General features: G+C 37.4%; 1 protein-coding gene across 1 annotated transcript in view; it reads right to left on the reverse strand.

The window, feature by feature from the left end:
• The window catches only part of SEL1L2 (SEL1L2 adaptor subunit of ERAD E3 ligase), a 114,444-nt gene that overhangs the window by 63,462 nt on the left and 31,787 nt on the right, over positions 1-19,195 (reverse strand). Inside the window, exons 3-4 of the mRNA XM_044263471.1 lie at positions 13,460-13,628; positions 1,786-1,888 (exon numbers count right to left, since the gene is read on the reverse strand). Coding sequence (XP_044119406.1) covers positions 1,786-1,888; positions 13,460-13,589 — 233 coding nt within the window. The 5' untranslated portion in view covers positions 13,590-13,628. The remainder of the gene's footprint in view (positions 1-1,785; positions 1,889-13,459; positions 13,629-19,195) is intronic.

Raw genomic sequence — 19,195 nt, forward strand, 5'->3', positions numbered from 1 at the left:
GTCTTTCATCTAGCTGGTCTGGGTTGAGAATTCTCTATTCTTACTCATCCATTCAGTGAGCACCTGAGTAAGCAGACTTCCTTATCAGGCAGGATTATATTTTGGGGGTCTGATTAAACCCCATCCTCATCATGACAGCCCCCAGAGATGCTCAATATGAAACCCAGGTTTTGCAGGGGATAGTTTCCTCTGCTCTTATAAGGAACTTCTAATTTAACTTCCCTTAGAGAGATGACCAATTCCTTTACTTCCTTCTTCTTGTCACCTTGGGAGAATTATAGAATATTTTTGACCTTCTATTTCCTCCTCTGAAATTTGGGAATAACAATTTATGCTTCACAATATCATTGTGAGCAATGAATGCTATTCTACACATAACTGCCCAGAACAATAAGTAGAACAAAGAAGGCACTTAATAAACGGAAGTTCTTCATAGTTGAAATGCCCCTTTATTCTCTATACTTTTATGCTCTTCTGAAAAGGTTTGAGCTTTAAGAAAGAATTCAGGAACTCTGCTGCTGCCCTGCCTAGGACACCTACCACAGCACTGGGATGCTTCCCCCAGAGCAGCTATGCCTGATCTGTGTGCAAACAAAAGTTGTCTCCTTGTTGGAGGTCCGGAGCCCATTCTTTTTGTTACTGTTTCAAGACACACTTATTTTCTTCTCTCCCATACCTTCTGCTTACCATTTAGAGGTCTAGAGTTAAAGACAAATGCTTATCTTCTGCTTACTATGTGTCAGGCACTGTTCTAAGAGCCTAACTGTACTATCCAGAACACAAGCAGGTTAAGTAACTTGCACAGGGATTACACAGCCAGTGAATGGGAGAACTTGGGGTTGATCTCAATGAGGTTTTAATTAGGGACTTGAGGGGTGACCTAATGTTGTGTCCCTCTACTGGGGGGACAAGATATTTCTGCCTCCCCTTTAGACAAAGTAGACAAATGAGTGCTCAGACAAATGAAAAGAGAAATGATGAATATGGAGTGAGACCATGTGGTCACGACTGGTTACTTCCCAGTTGTGTGTTTGTGATCACCTCACTTTAACATCCTTGAATCTCTCTTCCTAACTGTTTAAAGGTGGGGGAAATGAAGTTCTTCTTAACTCATAAGGCTGTTTGGGGGATAAAATGGATAAAAGGGACAAAATGGAGTCACATACTTGAAAACCATAAAGTACCCTACAAATGCTGAGTTAGGCAGAATAAAGCATTCTAGGGATGCCTGGGTGGCTCAATCGGTTGAGCAGCTGCCTTTGGCTCGGGTCATGATTCCGGCATCCTGGCATGGAGTCCCACATCTGGTTCCTTGCTCAGCGGGGAGTCTGCTTTTCCCTCTGCCTCTGCCTGCCTGTGCTCTCTCTCTTTCTGACAAATAAATTAGCAAAATCTAAAACAAAACAAAACAACAACAAAAAAGGCATTCTAAAACAACCTCTCTAATTCAAGTAACGTGTCTCTAATTCAAGTAACATGTCTTATTTCATTTGAAATACCTAATAAACTCAAAACAATATTTTTGCCTGAGTACTCAGATTAGTGCCTTAATTGTGCATTTCACTTAAAGTGTTGGGACCACAATTTCACATTCAGTTAGGTTTGTTTAGGCTGATAATTTTAGGATTCTTTAAACATCAATTGATTCTTTTAAAAACAAAAGCTTATGGGCAAATAAACTTATTTGTTATCCCAATAAGCTTTTAATGACAAACTAGATTTTGGATTGTTCTTTTTTCTTAGCCAGGAATTTAAGTTGGCTTAGGTAACTGGACAAAGACTTACTGTGCTTTTTGTTTCTGGCTTTTGGACTGCTGGAGAATCTTGATGCCCATCTTAAACAGCTGGTCTCCTTCATCTGTGAAATTTTGCTTTGGTTGCTTTCTTACTATATATGGACAAACAAGGAAAAATAACATTATTTGTATGTTTTATATTTTTAAAATAATGTGCTGCCATATTAGTTTGGGTTTTGCTCATGAAAATGTTCAGATGAACCTCCCCCAAATGTGCCACTTTGGCATGTGGATTATTTTGACCTGAATCCAATAAAGGCCAAAAAGACTCAGGAAGAGCTTTTTACCTCCTCCTTAATTGCCTCTAGGAGTTTAGATAGAAAGCCTGGTTCAGGAAGAGAGTTATTATTGGAGATAATTATGAAGAGTATGGGTTAGGTGTGGTAAGGTGAGGGGAGGTTGGCAGGGAATATTTATTCAACTTCCTCTCTGCCCTAATGTCTCTGCATGGTATGACAATCATTTGTATACCAAACATTTGCTCTTCCCATCTTCCTGTGAATTATCTTCCCTCTCTTTGAAGCTCCAGACCCTTACCTCCTTCTTAGCTCAAGAGGGCATATAAGGGGGCGTCTGGGTGGCTCGGTGGGTTAGAGCCTCTGCCTTTGGCTCCAGTCATGGTCCCAGGGTCCTGGGATCGAGCCCCACATCGGGCTCTCTGCTCAGCAGGGAGCCTGCTTCCTCCTCTCTCTCTGCCTGCTTCTCTGCCTACTTGTGATCTCTGTCTATCAAATAAATAAATAAAATATTTTTTTAAAAAAGAAAAAAGATGGCATATAAGGCTCCAGGCACCTGGGTGGCTCAGTGGGTTAAGCCTCTGCCTTTAGCTCGGTCATAATCTCAGGGTCCTGGGATTGAGCCCCACATCAGGCTCTCTGCTCAGCAGGGAGCCTGCTTCCCCCTCTCTCTGCCTGCCTCTCTGCTTACTTGTGATCTCTGTCTGTCAGGTAAATGAATAGAATCTTAAAAAAAAAAAAAGATGGCATGTAAGGCTCCGTTTCTCACATATATGAAATTAAATGTTTTCCTCCCATTGAGCTGTCTTATGTCAATTTAATTAATAAAGCAGCCAAAAGAACCTAGAAGAATAGAGGGAAAATGTTTCCTCCTTTACGCTCCCCTTATTTTTTAACCTCTGTATTTCAAGATCACCTTGCCTTTAGTTAGAATGTGGAAGCTACTACAAAAATTATCCTCTTCCTGTCTTCTGTGAAAGTGTCTGGAGGTTGGAGGAGATATTAAGATGCTTCTGATGGCAGGAGGGAGAGAGATGATCCTAGTCTGGGAAAGAGATGCAAGTTTCCGCAAATACAAAGTGGGAAGCAAGGCCTCTAGGGAAAGGGACTGCTTGGTGTACCCTAAAGAAAGGATCTTAGACATCAAGATCTCATCTCTCAGACTCCTTTGTCTGATCATTGACCATAAACCTTAGAACGATAAGATTCCAAGACAACGTGAGGACATGAGCAATGGGCATCTCCTAGAAAAGTAGCGTACATCTAGGATTGGAGGAGAGAATCTCCCTGAAAATTTTGCTCTCCCCAAGGCTCATTCTTCCTCCTTGACAACCTTTCTAAGACCTTGGGGAAAACACACAGAAAGAGTACCAATAACAACTTGCCTTTTGGGAATGAGGACACAGAATTACTTTTTTAGGATTTAAAGAAATTAAAGTAATGGAATTTTACCTGCTACAATAATAGTATTTCTCAGACATTTGTATAACACATCACAATTTTCAAGCCATTGTTATCAGTGTACAGTGTGGGAAGCTATTTGGAAAAAGAGTCAGCTTTACAGCCCTCATTCTACCCCCAGAGTGAACGTGCACACCCCCACCCCAATACCTTCCACATCACAGCACAGTGCCTCTTGAAGTCCATTATGACACTCAGTGAAACCTCTGATTAGGTGAACCATGCCTGAAACCATTTAAAAGAGGCATTTTGAGATTTGATGCTTCATTAACAAGACCACAAAGATCTTTAAGTGGTTCCTGTTTTTCTTCTTCCTGACAAACCATCAGAGTTGTTCTTTTATAAATTTAAAAAAAAAATGTTTTTAACTTAAAAGTTAATTTGCAATTATTTTGAATGCTTCAAGTTATCCAATCAATTCGGTAACACCAGACACTTTTAGCATTTAATTTTTGCTTTGAGTTATATGCTACCTATAGTCATGATTAGAGAGGAAAAATAATGGGAATAACCTACTAATCTGTGTTTGGAATAGCAACTGCTTCTATTACCATGCTTTCAAAGAGCAAGAATACATTTTGAAAGGTTGTCTGTGCATGCATATACATATGAGAAATGATTTACACTACAGATTTCTACTCATGGCTTTTACTTTAATTTGTAATTCTTTTTTTGGCTTCCCAAATGTATTGAAATACAAGTTTTCCTTACTATAAGAGTGCTCAACTGTCAGATAAAGTTATCTTGACAGCCCTTTAATTTCCTTTTTATGGTTTAACCATTTCCAAATTTGAGGAAAGCATAGTTAGGAAATGACTTGAGGAGACCATTCCGAGCTTGCTATAAAGGACCTTCCTGAATCTGGAATCCTCTGAACACCCAACTAGTGGATGCCTGTGTTCTGTCCTGATAGGGGTTCTAAGCTGACAGGGAAAGTGGTGGGAATGACCCTTAGGAGTAAAAGAGGGCAGAGTAGGTGTGCCAGAGCAGTATTTCATACAGCAGCAAATATGGGAAGTGCTTCAACTAGATGAATTTGTATTTCAGTGTTTGTCAGAGACATATTTGTAAGAGTTCTTGACATGTTATTACTTCTGCAGCCTTAATTATTATTTCATAACCATCTTGGATGCTATTACAGTATGAATTGTTAAGTCCTAATTCCCAGCATCTCAGAATGTACCTGTATTTGGAGTTAAGATCTTTAAAGGGATAATTAAGTTTAAATGAGGTCATTAGGGTGGGGTCCTAAGCCAATATGACTGATGTCCTTATAAGAAGAGAAAGACATATCAGGGGCATACAGTACTAAGAAAAGGCCATGTAGGGACATACTGAGAAGGTGGCCATCCATAAACCAAGGAAAGAAGTCTCAGTATGAAACCAAACCTGCTGACCTTTGATCATGGACCTCCAGCCTTCAGAACTGTGAGAAAATAAATTTCTGCTTGTTAAGCCATCTTGCTTGTGGTATTTAATTACGATACCCCTAGCAAAATAATACAGATGCCAACTCTGGATTGCCTGGAAAACAAGCTGCTCTTTCTCCCTGTGGGAAGAGATAGACCCAGCTCAGCTTCCCATCAGATCAATGGCTACCTTTTAAAAACAGGAAGGACCGTAATTTCCCATGGTCCTCCAATGTTTCCAGGTGCTGGACATCTGACTTTCCCAAGGCAGCTGGGTACCCAAGTAGCCCACCTCTGACAAGGTCACTTTCTCATGATTATACTCAAGGTAGGCAGTTTAGTAGGCAGACCTTCCATGTGTCCAGCAATCCTCAAACCCAGCTCACCTCTCTGTGAGATGATGGAAGAACTGGGATTCTATGCCTTTTCTTGTAGACCCTCCTACTGTAAATTTCTCTAATCAAATCTATTCCTTAATCCCTGTTCCTTGTTGTTGTGGAATTCATGAAGAAGAATCCTCTTATTAAAAAGAAAAGAAAAGAAAAGAATCCTCTTTTGATAAGGAATAGAAGCAACAAAAACGGGCCCACTTGTTTGCTGTAGGAATTAATGATAAGAGCTTATTCTCTGTCATTCATACATTTACTTGTCCACTTAACTGGTATGAATTGAACACTTATCATGTGTTAGACACAACGCTAGATGTTGTATTTCCAAAGATAATGGAGACGAGGTCTCAGTCTGGTAGCAGAGACAGACCGGTTTCCCAAAAATTGCAATGCCATTGTAAAATGGCACTCTGTAATAAGGCACTGTGGGAGTACAGGAGCCTTGTTTGTTTGTAAGCAATAGAAACCTAATCTGATTGACTTAAGCAAAAGGAACTTACTGGGAGGCTGTTGAAATCTCATAGTCAATGGGGTCGGTCAGGAATCAAAGCTCTCTGGAAGCCGAGACAGAGGCTGCTACAGGATGGATTGAGATCCAATCCTTTTAGGATCTTCCCCTCTTTACTCCAGACTCCAGGATGATTCTGAAGGGTTTAATTAGGGAAGATAAGCCTTCTTATCACGTTCCTATAAGAATGTATCCAGTGGGGAACACTTATTTCCTCAAAAGGAAATTGGGATGGTGAGAAAAGTAAAATGGATGATGGGAATCTTCCAAACAGCAAACGCCCCCTTAGGCACCCTACTCTCACTAAGGGAGATAAAGAAATCTTCACAAATGAAAGGACACTTTAGATAGTTCTTGAAAGGTAGAAAGGAGTTTTTTCAGGCCAAGAAGACAAAGCTGGCATTCCATTTGGAGGAAGCAATCTACACAAATGAACCATGGGTATGAAACGATAAGAAGGGCCGGTGTGTCCTAAATAAAGGGCCGGGGTGCCTGGGTGGCTGGCTCAGTTGGTTAAGCAGCTGCCTTCAGCTCAGGTCATGTTCCCAGGGATCATGGGATTAAGCCCCATGTTGGCTCCCTGTTCAGTGGGGAGTCTGCTTCTCCCTCTGCCTCTTCTTGTTGCTCATGCTTTTTCTCTCTGTCTAAAATACAATGCAGTAGAGTACAATACAATACAATACAATACAATACAATGAGGGTTTGAAGGTCATGTTTGGCCCTGTGATCCAGGCTCGCTGTGGGAGTAAGCGATACTGAGGGGAGTGGACAGAGAGGTGAAAAGGAAGTGGGAGAAGGGAACTGAGGTCATGGTGAAGGTGAAGCCAAGTTTGTAGGAAAAAAAGAAGGGGCAGAAGTGGCAGGAAGGTGGTTTTGGTCAGACAATTATTTTTGAGTTTGAAATTATATTGGTGAAATACCTCCGCATGTGGCTGGTAAATGACTGATGAGAAACAGAAACAAAGATTATTGGAACTGAGAAGGTCTAGCAAATAAGACAAAGTCTTTCACATGGACATTCAGCCCTGCAGGGTACTGGTGGCATATAGCCATTAACTTACTGATGTGAGGGTGGCAGCCTAACTCCTTGCCTATGGAAAGAGGGGAAATCCTCTAATGCAATTCACTTTTTTTTTTTTTAAGATTTTAAAATTTTATTTTTTGACAACAAGAGAGACAGAGAGAGAGGGAACACAAGCAGGAGGAGTGGGAGAGGGAGAAGCAGGCGTCCCGCTGAGCAGGGAACCCGATGCGGGTCTCCATAGGTCCCAGGACGCTGGGATCATAACCTGAGCCGAAGGCAGATGCTTAACTACTGAGCCACCCAGGCACCCCGCTTTTTTTTTTTTTTTTTTAAGATTTTATTTATTTATTTAAGAGAGAAAGCGTGAATGAGAGAGAGCAGAGCAGGGGAGAGGGGCAGTGGGAGTGGAAGAAGTAGACTGCCCAGTGAGCAGGGAACCTGATACGGGGCTTGATCCCAGGACCCTGAGATCATGACCTGAGCCAAAGGCTGACAATTAAGCAACTGAGTCACCCAGGTGCTTCGCAATTCACTCTTAAAGCCCTAAATTTCTCCTGAAACCCTCTCTTTGCCCAGCAGCTTCCCTTGCCCTATCCTGCATTCTTTACTCTCTTCTATGCTTCACCACAAAATCCTAAACAAATAGTATTTAAATCATCTAAAAATAGCAAAAGGAAAAAGAAAAATAGATTCATGATTTTGAATCTCAAATTATAGCTACCTCAGAAATGACATAAAGTCTCATTGAGAATTAAAGGAATTAAAAATTAAGCTAGGAGATAAACGTCCTTTAGTCTGACTAAAAATCAGGTGCTTTCAACATTAAAATGATACAAAGAGATGAAAATGGGAAGTTCTTTCCCTTGCGGAAAATCTTGCCTACACAGGCACTGTATCTTTCTTAATTTCAACTGAATTTGATATAAACCAACTTCAGCTTCTGATTTTCTGAATAATGCTTCAGAAAAGCTCTTCACATTTGCCCTTAATGTGTGCCAGGAAGATACAATACCAGATAAGAAGGAAGAATAATGATCCATTACTAAAAATAACATTCTATCTCAAAAAGAATGACTCAGCAAAGAGTTTAGTCAGATAAAGATGTAATCAACTCAAATGCACTTGCATAAGAGCACAGAGATTTACAATAATCAAGTTTATTCACACTGTCCCTAAATCATTGCTGTAAAATATAAACACCTCCAGTGGTAGTGCTAAGAAATGGTAGACAAATTGTGTTGTAAGTAGAACAATATTTTCTCCTCAAATATCTACTAAGCAAAACTTGTAATAACAAGGATTCTGACTTTCAAAGACTAATTCATGGCATAAAACTCTTTAATTTAGCAGAAAGAAATATGGTTTATAAAATTAAAAAAAAAGAAAAAAGAAATATGGTTTATAAAACGAGTTGTCAAAACTAATAATTATAAGTTAAAATAAAAGCTAACATTTATAAGCCACTTAGGGATCAGGCAGTTTTTTTTACTGATGTTAAGAGCAAGGAGCTATTATTATTCTTGTTTTATAGAAGAGGTGATATAGGCACAGAGAGGTTAAGTAACTTGCCCAACGTCATACAGTTGGTACCAGGTAGTTAAGGATTCAAATACAGGCAGTCTGACAGTGCAGTCTGCTTAGAGCTAAACTAAATGCAGAATTATGTGAGAGACGCAAAGTCACTATTATTGAAAATTTTGGAAAAAATGGGTCTAAAATATATTAAGAAATAAATTTATTGTAATTTAAGTATTTTAAGCAATTGGTTATTTATGGTTACACTTCTTTTATCTAACATTATTGAGAGATGTGTTTCATATAAATCATCTTTTTCCCATTAGATGAGTCATATCCCTTTTTATTTTGATTGTTCTCTGACAGAAATCTGTCTAAAAATTCTACAAAATATCCATCCACCTTCCAACAGAAGATGATGAGCATGATTTAACCTGGTCTAGAGGATTCAGAGCATCATTATGCACACCTGATCATTCGCAGTCCAGTTGGGTTGGACATGATTACTTAAGAAGACAGTGCTTGTGGGAGACCTTAATGGGAAGTCGTTTAGTAATGAGTGGGAGCAAAAGGGACAAGAGGAAGATGGTGACATGCTGTATTCTTACCCTCTGGGGGGTAAGAGTGCCTGCTCTCTGGGTAGATAATTAGCTGCACTTGCTAATTTGCATCATCTTTCATTATTGTTTCCCAAAGGGTAAATGGGATAATTTAAAGTGGTACACACGTGAACTTTAATATTTTGATAGTTAATATACTTTATATTCATCTATAGATTCTACTTGTCACAAGTGATACTCATTTTCATTTTTTTCTTCTAAAAAATTAACCATGAAATATTTAAACTTGGGTAAAAGATTAGAAGGCATACTCATCAAAATTTTGAGTGACAGAAAACTAGGAGAGAATAACTGATGAATTGATGTCATCGATAGGTTGGAATAATAGTCCAAAGTGAACACAATGAAACTTAACAGACATTGGTGTAAAATCTTATACCTAGATTCAAAAATTTAGATGAACACATAGAGATCAGGAGATTCTTGGCTGTGATTGTCAATTTTATCTGTCTACTTGGCTAGGCTACACTCCTGTTATTAAATTAAACACTAATCTACTTGTTGCTGGGAGGGTATTTTGTAGATGTGATTAATACCCACAAGCAGGGGACATTAAGTAAAGGAGTTAAGCTGGGTTTGCCTGATTTAATCAGTTAAAAGGTTTTAAGAATTGTACTGAGGTTTCCCTGAAGAAGAAAAAATTCAGCTCCTTCCAGAGAGTTCCAGCCTGCTCTTCTTGACAAACTACCTTCTGGATTCGGACTTGCCTAGCCAGCTACCATAATCACATCAGCCATTCCTTGTAATAAATCCTTTAATATATATCTTCTACTGGTTCTTTTTTTTCTAGTTGAGCCCTGAATAATACACAGGCTTAGTACATTCGGATGAGAAAAAGATTTCAATTCGCTCTAAGCTTGTTAAGAATCATCACTGTGAGTGGGTGCCCAAAACAACAAACAGGATCTTGGAAACAATATACAGAAGCTACACTATTTGGGGAGGGAGGGCAACAACTCCCGTGAAGGAATCCATAGAGGAGTTGTTCTGTCTAACTCCTCTGACATAATTTAATACTGACTAACACCTAATATCACTGAAGGAAGCAGTTCTGGTTTAATGTTAATAACTCTGTAAGAAATAAATGTATTAAATAATGTCATAAGCTACATTGAATGATATTGTGAGCTTAGTCACAGGCATCTACCCAGGAGCTGCCATAAATATCTGATGAAAAATACTAGACTAGATAACCTCCAAATTTCCCTAATTAATTCTACAATTCTGTAATTTTACTTTTATTTTTATTATTATTATTATTTTAAATATTTATTTATTTGACAGAGAGAGAGAGATCACAAGTAGGCAGAGAGGCAGGCAGAGAGAGAGGGGGAAGCAGGCTTCCTGCTGAGCAGAGAGCCAGATGTGGGACTCGATCCCAGGACCCTGAGACCATGACCTGAGCCGAAGGCAGAGGCTTAACCCGCTGAGCCACCCAGGTGCCCTATAATTTTACTTTTAATACCTACGCTTCTATTGTATGCTGCTAAAAGTCCTCATACTTGTAGTTCATGCTAATTTCCCTTGTCTAGAAAATCTGGTGTGTTGGATGTCTTCTTACTGGCTTTCTAGATCCACTCCATCCTTCTCTATGCCCTGGGACATTAACCCATGTGGACTGCACCAATGGGCTTCCTTCCCCTCCGGCTTCTGATTAGGTTTAGTTGAAAGGCAGCAGTAGGAAGTATGAAGGGACGAGAGTGAGGTAGTGATATTTATTCCCTGGCTGCCCAGTCTGGTTTGCTGCACACTGGCTTAATCCCTTGTTCTGAGGTCATAGGTCTGTTAGAGAGCTCCCTCCAACATACCTCTTGGTTTCTTTCTCAGCATTCTAGTAGCCACTATAGCCGTCACCCTTCAGGCCCAGGGTGCTAATGCCATTGGTGTTACTAGCCTGGGGATTACTTTGCAGTTTCCTTTTATCCTGTCTATACTTTCAGAAATAGACCCTTTATTAAACTTGTCTTAAATGACTCAATTTAAATGTGTCATTTGCTTCCTGTCAGAACTCTACCTGATACATCAAGTAACTCTTCAGCTGAGCAGTGAAGCAGTCTTTTAGAGTAAATATGGAGGAAAATAGTCTTAAAATATTAAGATTATAAAAAAACATATATCAAAGCAAGAATCTCATAAAAAATTATCAACTAGAAACAAGAGTCCTTTCAGTTCCAAAACTAACCTCTCTCTCCTCTGGAATCCCTTAGTTCTCAATTTCTATCTGTTGCCCTTATTAGTCATGATCACCTTTCTATATGTACTTCTGTTAAAAAGAAAAATTTTCTGATTTATGTAAATCTTCGGAAATGGATATTATGACTGTTATAAGACAGGGCTTCTCAAATGTCCATGGGATATTTGGATAACCTGTGATGAATGCAGATATATTCTCTAGAGGTCTGGAAAGAAGGAAGGCATTTTTTTGAAGTCTTAGGTATGATATCAAAATATGAATTTTGAAATCTATTGCATACATTATAGCAGTTAGTTGTTTTTAACTATTCACTTCCCTTTAAACCTTCAAGTAAATTTGGGGCTCAGGAAATTGCAGCATCTTTATCATATAGTTCAATATTTGCTCAAAGCCATATTGAGAAGCACAAGATTAAAATTTCTTGATATTGTCAGCTTACTTTTGTGAGAGGCATTCGGCATAATGGTTAAAACCTAGAGGATTTTGGCACCAGACCATCTAAGTTCAAACCCTAGTTTTCCTACTAAATATTTTCTGTGATGTTAAGCAAATTATTGTTCTGTGCTGTAGGTTTCACATCTTATAGATAATAGAACCTATCTTAAAATTGGGTAAAACACTTAAAACAATATGGAAAATGTTTAATTAGAGATAGCTTATTATTTATTATTCTTAGGTATAATATAACCACTTCCACATAAGGGAAAGAGTTCTTTTTTGAGGAGTGGCATTACTTTCCCTTTTATTTTTTATTTTATTTTTTAAATTCCAGCGTAATTAACATACAGTTTTATATTAGTTTCAGGTGTATAATATAGTACTCTTTTTGACAGCAGAAGCTTCCTCAACAGTCTCTACTTACCTTACTTGCCAAATCAATCAATCCTTTTCATTTCTTCTATCAAACTTAACTTATTTACTGATGTCCACAGCACACTGAATGCTAGCAGATTGTAGGATTCTCTTTAGTAAATGTGTACATTTCTGTTCCCCAACCTTGCATGCTTACCAAAGATCAGGAGTGTTTGTTCCCAAACTTATCTGTGTCAGTTTTACTGTTTATTAGAACTAAGGATTTAATTAAATACCTGTAAACTGATTACATATAAGTGCAAAAAGAAAATGTGTTTCTATGTAATGTTATTGAAAAACAGTGAGAGCCATTAAAAATGATCCACTTTAATTATAGGTGAAGCATCTATAAATGACTGAGGAAAAAGTCTGAAAATATCTGGAAGGATTCTGCTCACAGAATGTTCCATAAGTGTCTTTAGTTTCTTATTTCCTTAAAAACTGGATTTGGGAAATCATAGATGATGCATTTGAGTGTGGTTTATACTAGAAAAGCTACTAATAGCATTTCAGTATTCAGTATTTCAGTAGATCAATGCTAAATAACAGGCAAGTTGTATTTCTATGTCAAAAAATGGTCAAGTGAATGTTTCAATGTATATGATTTAGATTTAAAGTAAATTTAAGATATGTACATACATTTATAATGCAATTAAAAACTGATATCATTAACTTTTCTCTGCCATAGAAGTTTCCCTCTCTTAAATAAGATGTTAATAAAGTAGAAGTTCATATATATCTGTTATAAAAGATATATATCAACTTAAATACTAAAAATGATTCCTAAATTTTATAAATGAGGGCAAGTTAACTCCTATACATAGAAGTTATGGAAAACAATGTTTATATTTTCTAGTTCCTTCTTGCATCCAGAGAAATCTATCAACTAAATGGCTATGCTTTACTAGGAAGAATTCTAGATTGCTAGACCAGAAAAAAAAAAAGAGGGCATTATATTGATTTTGGTTTTGTCTAAAGTCTGAGTGTTTCTATTAGCAGAATAACTGATAAATGCTTTATCCACATAATTTTGGAGATTTTTTTTTAATCCAGGAGTTCTAATTATCAGCCTTGCTTATTACTATCAGAACAAATTCTGAATCTAAAAGAAGCTGACAAAATTTAAAGCTTTTGTGTGTATGAATATTTATGACTATATTCTAATACTTTTCAGAAAGTAGCTCTAAAATTTTATTTTAGATTACATGAAGTCGTTTTTCATTTACATGGTAGAGGGAATTCTACCTATAATAATTTTTTAAAAAGATTTTCTTATTTATATGAGAGAGAGAGGGAGAGAGAGTTTGGAGAGAGAGGCAGAGAATCTTTAAGCAGACTCCGTGTTGAGCCCTGAGGCTTGATATGAGGACCCCAAGATCATGATCTAAGCTGAAACCAAGAGTCAAACACTCTTGGTTTCAAGACTGACTGAGTCACCCAGGTGCTCCTACTTACAATGATTTGTATTTCTTTTTGAGATATCTTTATTTTGAATTCCTTTTATTCTTAATTTACGTTGAATCTTCTTTTTTCCTAAAGCATTTTCTCTTTGATAGATCACTTTAATCAATTTTCTTCGTTCCATTACGTGTGATAAAAATTGTTTGAGTTCGTTCACTGATACCTACAAAAGAAAAGATTTTTGCTCATTTTTTCATGGGTAACTTTTCAAAATGATACAAGAATATGAAAACTTTATCTGTTTATCTCAAAAATACTATTTAATGCAATCACTCTAATTCCTGCTTATTTTAAAGATTTTATTTATTTTATTTGACAGAGAGATCACAAGTAGGCAGAGAGGCAGGCAGAGACAGAGGGGGAAGCAGGCTCCCTGCTGAGCAGAGGGGCCCATGCGGGGCTCGATCCCAGGACACTGAGATCATGACCTGAGCCGAAGGCAGTGGCTTAATCCACTGAGCCACCCAGGCGCCCCAATTCCTGCTTATTTTAAATCCAAATGATGATTCACTTCACTTTAAGAATTCATATCTTTTATGAATAAAAACCTTTTAAACTTCTTGCATTTTCATCTGAACTTCAGAGCCACACATTAAAACCTGAATGTTATCAACAAAATAAAATGGTAAGAGAATTTAACCAATTTTACCCTTCTAGTGGTAAGTTGTCATGGTAATATCAATTGTGTGAGCTAAAAAAAAAGGAAGATGTTGGTATTCCTTATACATTACAACAAATTTATAATGGTCGTATAGAGATAGTATAGAATATATAATGGTAGATAGTATAGAAAATCTTGTCACTGTATGGAGAAAAATCTTAAAAAATGTTTTCCAAAGTACTTTCCAGAAGTTATATAATTAATCTATTTTAACTAAGGAAAGGGGTTTGGAAGGATTGTTTTTGAGTAGTAGAAAATAATGAAGATTTTAAGAGAGAAGATTGAAAAGCTTTATGGAGATACATGTTCATAATTTATATATATACTTTTTCAGGAAAAATTGTATTTGGAGACAAAAAAAATCCTTTATTTGTCAACCATTATTTCCAAGAAGAGTAAAGGTTTTTGTTTGCCTTTTTATACAGTATCACAATTTAAACTTCCTCTTTTCAAGATCACTTTCTGGAATGCCTAAAATGCTTTCCTCTGTAGTAGCAAAGGCATCTGAACAGTGGCTCAGAGGTTAGAGCCTGTAGAGACATGGAGTCACGAAAGGACTTATAAAAAACCCAGCAAACCAGCTATATTGAGATATAATTCACATACTGTAATTATACATGTATAATTGCACGTTTAAAGTGTACAGCTCAATGGTGTTTAGACTACTCACAGAAGTGTGTGACTAGCACCACAGTCAATTTTAGAACATTTTTATCACCTTGAGAAGAAACCATGAATCCTTTAGTTATTCGCCTTCCTATTCTCCCCTTCCCCTACCCCCAGCCTCAACAACGACTAATCTGTGCTTTGTCTTAATGGAGTCCCCTATTCTGGATTTTCATATGAATGAAATAGTATCGTATATAATATATTATATGGGTTTTTGTGACTGACTTCTTTCACTTAACATTTTCCAGGCTGATCCCATGTTGTAGCATATATCAGCAGCTTATCTTTTTTTTTTTTTAAGATTTTATTTATTTATTTGACAGAGATCACAAGTAGGCAGAGAGGCAGAGAGAGAGAGGGAAGCAGGCTCCCTGCTGAGCAGAGAGCCCGATGCAGGGCTCGATCCCAGGACCCTGAGATCATGACCCTCGCGAGCCCAAGGCAGAGGCTTAACCCACTGAGACACCCAGGCACCCCAGTTTATCTCTTTTTATGGCTGAATAATACTCCTTACATGGATATTCTACATTTTCTTCATACATTTGCCTGCTGATGGACATTTGAGCTGTTTCCAACTTTTGGCTAAAATGAATAATGGTGCTATAAACATTCATGTACAAGTTGATGTGTGGGTATGGAAGGACTTTAAATGTGATTCTTCTTACTGAAGGGTGGCCAGATTAAGCAATTACAAAGACAAAATGCCCAGTTAAATTTGAATTTCACACAAGCAGTACATTTTTTTTGAAAGTGTAAGAATGTAACCAATATTGCATGTTAATAGACAGACCCAGTGTATAAAATGCTCAAAAATCAATGGGTGGGTGTTCAAGTCAGTGGCAGCTCTGCTCTGTGCTGTCGTTCAGAGACCCAGGCAGGATGAGCCTCTGCCAAGTTTCAGCATGTGGATTCAAGGTTTCCCTGAGCATTTACATCTAGCAGACAGAAAGGGAAAGAACATCGAAGATCACGTGCAGAAAGGGGTTTTATTTTGTTTCATCTGGTTTTCTCCTTTTTCTTTTCTTCAATAGGCCAGACCTGGAAGTTGCAAAGGGTGGCATTGATTTTCCATTGGCTGAAACTATCACATGGCATCACCCAAATGCACAGGGAGAATGGAAACATAATATACCTGGGTATCATGAAGAAGAGCATGTGGACTTTTATGAACCTCCAGCATTCTTTGGTATAACTGGGTGAACATATGTCATTGCCATTAAAAGAAACGCAATGTTTCAATTTAAAAATAGTCAACAGCTTTGTCGAAGAGGCAGTTACAAGTTTGGCAAATGCCTCTGATTGTCCAGTGTCATTCCTCCTATCTCCTCCTTCTACAGAGGCCATTGCTTCAAGGTTTTGATTCCTTTCCCACCTGGTAGGAGTGGGCAGAACAACTGCCAACCAGTGTGTTAGGGAGCCCAGCAGACAGAGAGCCTTTCTCTAACCCTGGAAGGTGCCCAGAGATTACATAATTCAATAATAAGTATTAATTAAGTGTTTATCTCAGGCCCTGTTCTAAGAACTGGGGAGACCGTCATAAACAAAAAAAAATTCCCTGCACTCAAAAGCTAATGTTCTGGTGGGGAAGAAAATAGACAACTAATCAATGGTTAAAAGCAGGTTGTTGTTGTTGTTGTTAAGAGTAGAGATGGAGCACTGGGTGTGGTGAAAAAATAATGAATAATGTTTTTCTGAAAATAAATAAATTGGAAAAAAATAATAATAGAGAAAAAGAAAAAAAAAGAGTAGAGATGGAATTGATAAAAGTTGGTGTTATTTGGTATAGGATGGTTAGGGACAAGTTCTCTGATAACTTTTGAATAGATCCCTATGAGGGTAAGGAGGGAGTTAGTCCTACAAATACCACAGGGAAGACTTCTGGCAGAGGAAACAGTAAAAGCAAAGGCCCTGAGGCATGAGCATACTAGTGTGGTAGTGAGATGGTGCAGCAGCTGCAGAATGGGAGCGGGGGAGTAGTAAATAAGACAGAGGGAGCTCTGAGGCTGGCGTCAGGATTCTGTGTGAAGGGCAGACTTTTGGAGGGTTCTGAGTAGAACAGTGATAATGACTGACTTACATTTCAAAAAGATCACTGTGGCTGCTGTATAGAGAATATTATGTGTTGGAGAAAGGGTGGGAAAAGAGAGGTTACTGAAACGAACTGGTTGAGAATTGATGGCCATGAAGTAAGAAAATGGTAGGGGGAAGTGGTGATAGTGGTTGGTTTCTGAATGTATTCAGAGGTATTACTGGCAGGATTTTGTGTTGAAGGATTTATAATGTATATTTTAGTTTTCAAGCAGCAAACCCAATGGAAGTCTGTTTCTAAATGCTAAGTTTAATGTATGTGCTTTGGAAGTGTTTTTAAACTCCTAAGGGCCATTAAAGATTAACCACAGCTCTCAATCACAGTGACATGATGTTCCAATAATGCCTTACCTAGCTCTCCTGCCTCTTCGCTCCCTGTCTCCTGAAGATTCATGGCTGGATGAGTTTTTCTTATGCATCTGTTTGAACATATCACTGCCCAACTCAGAAACCCTCAGTTCTCAGTGACAACAGGATAAAATCAAAATTGTTTGGACAGAATCTAAGGTTCTTCTTAGTCTAGCTTAAAAATGACATAGTAACCTTACTTCTAATGACTCCCACACCTAAATGGACATCCACAACAACCAAACTCTTCTACTCCCTGCTTCCCAAATAGAAGAGCTTCTTTCTTACTTTCTCATTCTTGCTTATTCAGTTTTCATTGCTTCCTCTTTTCTATTATCTCAAATATCACTCCTATTCCTAGACCTACCTCAAATTCCTTCTACCCAAAGCCCTCCATTCCACTCTTCAACAGTGATCTTGCTTCCCTCCCACCTTACAGTGCCTTCCCTTCTTAGTTAGCAGTAGCTCACTGCTCTATGGTCTCTCCAGCTGAGATCATTCCAGAGCATACATTTCACATTTTATCTGCTCAATTAATTACAGATGTTACATAAAATTTTTTATATAGTTCTCATCTCAAGTAGAATGTAAAGGGTAATCCTTGAGTAAAGGGGATCCTAATGAATGTGTGGGTTTCTTTATTTGGGGGAACTCTCTTGTTTTCTTAAAGCCCATGAAAGGTAGAAGCATCCTCTCCTAAGTGAGACTAACCATCTGTGGGCTTGGAGAAAAGAAAGTTTGAATTTATCTTACCGTACATTTAATCTTAATATATTTGTGGCTAGATCATGCTTTTTAATGGCTAGATGCATTTCTATTCTACTTTGCCTGAAAGCAAAAACAAACACACAACGACAATACTGGGATGCAGAATACATTTTTAATAGCTTCCTATTTAAAAGAGTAAGCTGTCTGCCAAGGCTAGAGGTTTGACTTAAGGTTTTTTTTTTTTTTTGGTTGTTGTTGTTTTTGTTTGTTTTTTTGCTTTGACTTAAGGTTTTTCACATTGTTTTGTTTGGATGGTAATTAATAAGTTTTATTCTTAAAACAACACAAAAGTTTACTTTTTAAACAGAGAAACTTTAACATATGAACAGACAACTTATTCACAATTGTTCAACATAATTACTTATACTCCAAAATAAATTTGTTAGAAATTTTAAAAATTTCATTTATATTTCCTTCTTAGTATTTTTTGTTCCACTAATTAACTGTGTCTAACTGATTTGTTCCACTAATTAACTGTGTCTAACTGTGGGCAAGTTAATTAACTCCTCTGTGGCTCAGTTTAAAATAAACACAAATAGTAAACATAAATGTAAAATGGGGGGTAATAATATTGCCTACATCATTGGATTATTGTGAGGATCATGTAAGTTAATACATATGAAAATCCCTGTATATAGAAAATATTCCACAAATATTAGCTATTATGATTATTATTATATTGACTATAAACAGACTCAATGTTAATAAATGTTACTGCTTTTCTGTTTCAGATTCTAAACCACTAGGACCTAGATAATTTGGCTATTTAATTTGCTCTGTTCATCAGTGAACTAAGATGACTTCAGCCTGGGAAATCAGTAAACATTATTATTATTATTTTTGAAATATAGTTTTTTAATCTCCTAAGCAGAATATCTAAACACCTTTTCATTAGCAGAAAATATTTTTTTTAGCAGAAAATATTTTTAGACTATATATTTTTCTGGACTAATTTCACTTAAGGACAGTAAACAACAATTTCAGCATATCCTTGGACCCCACTGTTGCTAGAAATGTCTTTGATGCTGAATATAAGTTAGCCCCCAAATTTTCAATAGCAACAACACAACTAGTGTTAATAGGACTTTAATAGCCTCCTCAAATAATTTCTGGGAGGCAACAGGTATGAAACAATTAAGTAATGAACCAATCTGTTCTTTAAGAGCTGTAAGAATTAGTGATTCATTCATTCAGTA

The sequence above is a fragment of the Neovison vison genome, chromosome 8, assembly GCF_020171115.1.
Source record: "Neovison vison isolate M4711 chromosome 8, ASM_NN_V1, whole genome shotgun sequence".
Lineage (NCBI taxonomy): Eukaryota > Metazoa > Chordata > Mammalia > Carnivora > Mustelidae > Neogale > Neogale vison.